Below are 3,384 nucleotides of genomic sequence, written 5' to 3' on the forward strand. Positions count from 1 at the left end.
CTCGCTGCGCAGAACGACACTCGCAGAGAAACACATGTATATGAGAAATGGCCCCTTCTTACAAATGATGGTGGTAAACGAAATGAACAAGCAACTGCTGTGCAATCCATGCACTGTCATGCAGTACTTACACAATCACAGTCCAGTGACTGCAGAGCGGTCTGCAACCAGTAACTTGCAAAAAAACTATACTATGCAGCGAGCTTGTTTGCACGGTATTTGTTACATTTATCGAACGATCACATGAAATTGGTATGGCTATTTCTACACAGTGCATTTCCTAAAGACTCCTTTCTGCCATACTGTACTTTTTACCCAAAATGCTTCTTACAGAGTCATAAATTGTTACGTACGCGTATAAAGATGTTTGTAGCAGGTGTGTGAGCCTGAACAAAAAAAAAACCTTTTATTTTCCTTAATTCTTCAGTATTCCTGATTATGACGACATATGGGCATTTATATGTTAGTACAATTTTTTTCACGCATCACAATTAACTGATGCACCGATGTGTTTGGTACACATTCATCTTCAGACATTTCATGTCTGTTTGGTCAAAAAAATACGAAATAATAGTTGACTGCATTAGTTTTGACTACCATCACACAGCATGCTCTTGAAATTCCTCTAGCTGTTGTACAGAAGTCTGTAATTGGCTTCATTGCATAGCTTCATACTTGAACCATTTAAACTCTGCAAACTGTTCTTTTTACCGCACATGGCGACATGGCATGCGAAGCCGCGTGGGAACGGGCGAGGAGGATTCGGAGGTACAGCTGCAACTTCGCTGGAATCCAAAGACAGCTAGGCACTTGTCACGGTTAATTTCGGAAAGGCGGCTATGCCCCAGTAAAGTTGCGTAAGGTCTTTCCTTGCAGACCTTACTAAGTTCCTTCACTTCGCACCAGAAATGCTCACCGCCCGATTTTCACGGCAATGAATAAGCTTGCAAGGAATGTTATCGGCGGTCGCACGTGCATGACAATCCTTTCGACATGCGTGACGATGCCCACCGAAGGCATTTCAGGCTGTCGAAGGGACTTGTACGCTGGCTAAGCGAAGAGCGCGGAACATGCGTCACTGACAGCCCCCTTCCTTTCGCCGTCTTGTCCATCGTGCGTCGCGCCGAGCCCGACAAAGAAAAGGCCGTCACCCCCCCCCCCCCTTCCCCTTCTGAATGAGGGGCGGGGGGGGGCGGAAATTCCGCAAATAGTTTCCCAGAGGCATCCTTTTTTTTCATGGGGTCAAGGAAGGTGGCCCAAACAGTGCGAGGCAACGTTCTCTGTTCATTCTAGAGAAGCAAGCTTACACTGCAAAATTAAACCTTGTCTTTCTCTTCCAAATGCAATTAACTAGGAGTCCTGTCCAAAACCATTTCAGGTTGTTATGTGGGCACCCCCAACCTTTTTTATTTCCGTGTAACTCCAGCACTTCTTCACCTTTGTCATTGTAGCCGCTATTGTTCAAGTACCATGCAACATCTTGTTATTAAAGGACCTTTTTAATTGGAAATGAGAGCATGTGCACAGGGTGGAAAGCGCGTGATCTGCCAGGAAACACTAAAGCGGCCCCGAGAAGGGATCTTTATTAAGGATGCCAGCCATCTTGGGCCTCTCCACTTGGCAACGACGACAAAGCGTGTGCGCTCCCTATGGTTAGGCCCCAGCTGTGGAAGCCATCCTCGGACACGACCATGACCTTCGACATCTGATGTTTTTATTTAAAAACACAGGGACCAAAGTCGTGCTGTATGCAGTGCAATCGCCATGTGGTTCCATAATCATCCATTTAGCCCGGCTCTTTGGACGGATTCAGGAAACGACTGAAAAGAACAAAAGTAACGAGCAAGCAAAGGTGCGCTGCATAAAAGTTAGAACGTAAAGAGACGAAGGCACGCTGCGCTAATGCTGTAGCGAGGTCTAACATGTAAAATTTCGCGGCTGGCGTCGATTTCTACAAAGCGCGAGTAGTGCCTACGGAAATAAACAAAGGCGCACTGGAGATGGGTAAGTCTGTATACAAGCACGAGTTTTTGTCTCTACCAGCGATTTACTAGCTCACACCGCGCGATTTTGATGTCTGGCGTCGATTTCGACAGAGAGGGAATACGGGCACGAAACGGGACGCTCGCGATCTGCCAGGAAACAATGAGGTGGCCCTAAAAAGGGCCGTTTGCAGGAGCACTTCAACCGCGACCTGCAGCGGCGTGGCGGCGCGGTGAGCAGTAGGCCCAGCAGTGGTCCGTCTTGTGCCCTTTGGCTCCGCACCGACGACACCGGTGCACGACGTACACCTCTCCTGGTCTTGCCCTTGAAGCCGACGCTATCCCTGGTCCGTAGATCTTGACGAGGGCCGCGACGATAATCTTTGACATCTGGTCGATGCCCCGGTCTGCGGCAAACAAGGACAGCATCGGCTCGCCAGAAGCATCCAGGAAACGATGCTGCAAAAAAAGTTACGTTACAAGCGCCGCAATTTGGCAAGTTCTGCACGAGAAAACTTGCGAAAACGTTGTTCAACCCTTACCTCGTGATTGAGAACGTGCACGCCAGACAAGCGCTTCATCGTGGCTGTCAGACGGCGGTTCAGATGGCGACGCCGGCGGTCCTCAAACCGCACCTTATGTGGGTCGTCGTAATGGAGTTGCAAAATTTTGAACACCAGCACGACGTGCTCCTGCAGCAGGAAAACGAGGTCCTGGAATGCGCAAGGCATGTAGGTAAGCGGTACAGCACTTCATGAAGCGAAATTTGAGATAAAATGCGTACCTTTATGTCGCTGGCGATTTCTCGCGGGTCAGCGCCTTTTGGGGGTCGTCGCAATGTCGTGGAAGCAAGAACTGTACAGAAATTTCAGCTGGCTGCGCCGACGAGCGCACCACGCAAAAAAAAAAAGCCATACCTGGACAGCTTCCGAAACGCGCGCTCCGCCGCCTACGCTCACGAAGAGAATGCCCGCAGACCACGCACGCCCGGCGGCCGGCCAGCCGGCCCTAGCGATTCCCTAGGCACTCTAGGGACAGGCCGAGAGAGGCGCGGTGAACCCACGTCCGGTTGAGAACGAGGGAGAAGCAGAAAAACGTCACGGAGAAGCGCATCCCATCGACCAATCAGCGTTTCCAGCCCACCTGCACCGAAACGCTTCTGTTTCAATTCCCGCTAATGAATTTTCACGGCCAAATCTCAACAAAACTTTCTCTGTCCTGTGTTCGTCCCTTTATTTAATACGCCTCTACTGTATGGGACACTGCACAGCAATTGGAGCAAATTCACAACAGGGCAGCAAGATTCGTCTCGGGCAGGTACGGCCGGGCGCAGGGATAGTTGTACAGAAATTAATAATGTCTTGAAGTGGAAGCCCCGCCGTGATTGTGTTTTAGTGCTTAT

General features: G+C 49.8%; 1 protein-coding gene across 2 annotated transcripts; it reads right to left on the bottom strand.

The window, feature by feature from the left end:
- Positions 1-1,255: 1,255 nt before the first annotated feature.
- LOC144107170 (uncharacterized) lies at positions 1,256-2,915 on the bottom strand. Of its 2 annotated transcripts, XM_077640166.1 has the most exons (3): positions 2,767-2,915; positions 2,525-2,695; positions 1,256-2,441 (listed from the first exon to the last, which is right to left on the bottom strand). In XM_077640166.1, exons 2-3 carry the CDS (start codon positions 2,561-2,563, stop codon positions 2,184-2,186), a joined length of 297 nt encoding a protein of 98 aa, XP_077496292.1. In that variant the 5' UTR covers positions 2,564-2,695; positions 2,767-2,915; the 3' UTR covers positions 1,256-2,183. The 2 variants fall into 2 exon arrangements, with proteins under 2 accessions (XP_077496292.1, XP_077496291.1); XM_077640165.1 differs by having other exon boundaries at positions 2,525-2,915.
- Between the last annotated feature and the right edge of the window lie 469 nt (positions 2,916-3,384).

This window comes from Amblyomma americanum, chromosome 10, assembly GCF_052857255.1.
Source record: "Amblyomma americanum isolate KBUSLIRL-KWMA chromosome 10, ASM5285725v1, whole genome shotgun sequence".
Lineage (NCBI taxonomy): Eukaryota > Metazoa > Arthropoda > Arachnida > Ixodida > Ixodidae > Amblyomma > Amblyomma americanum.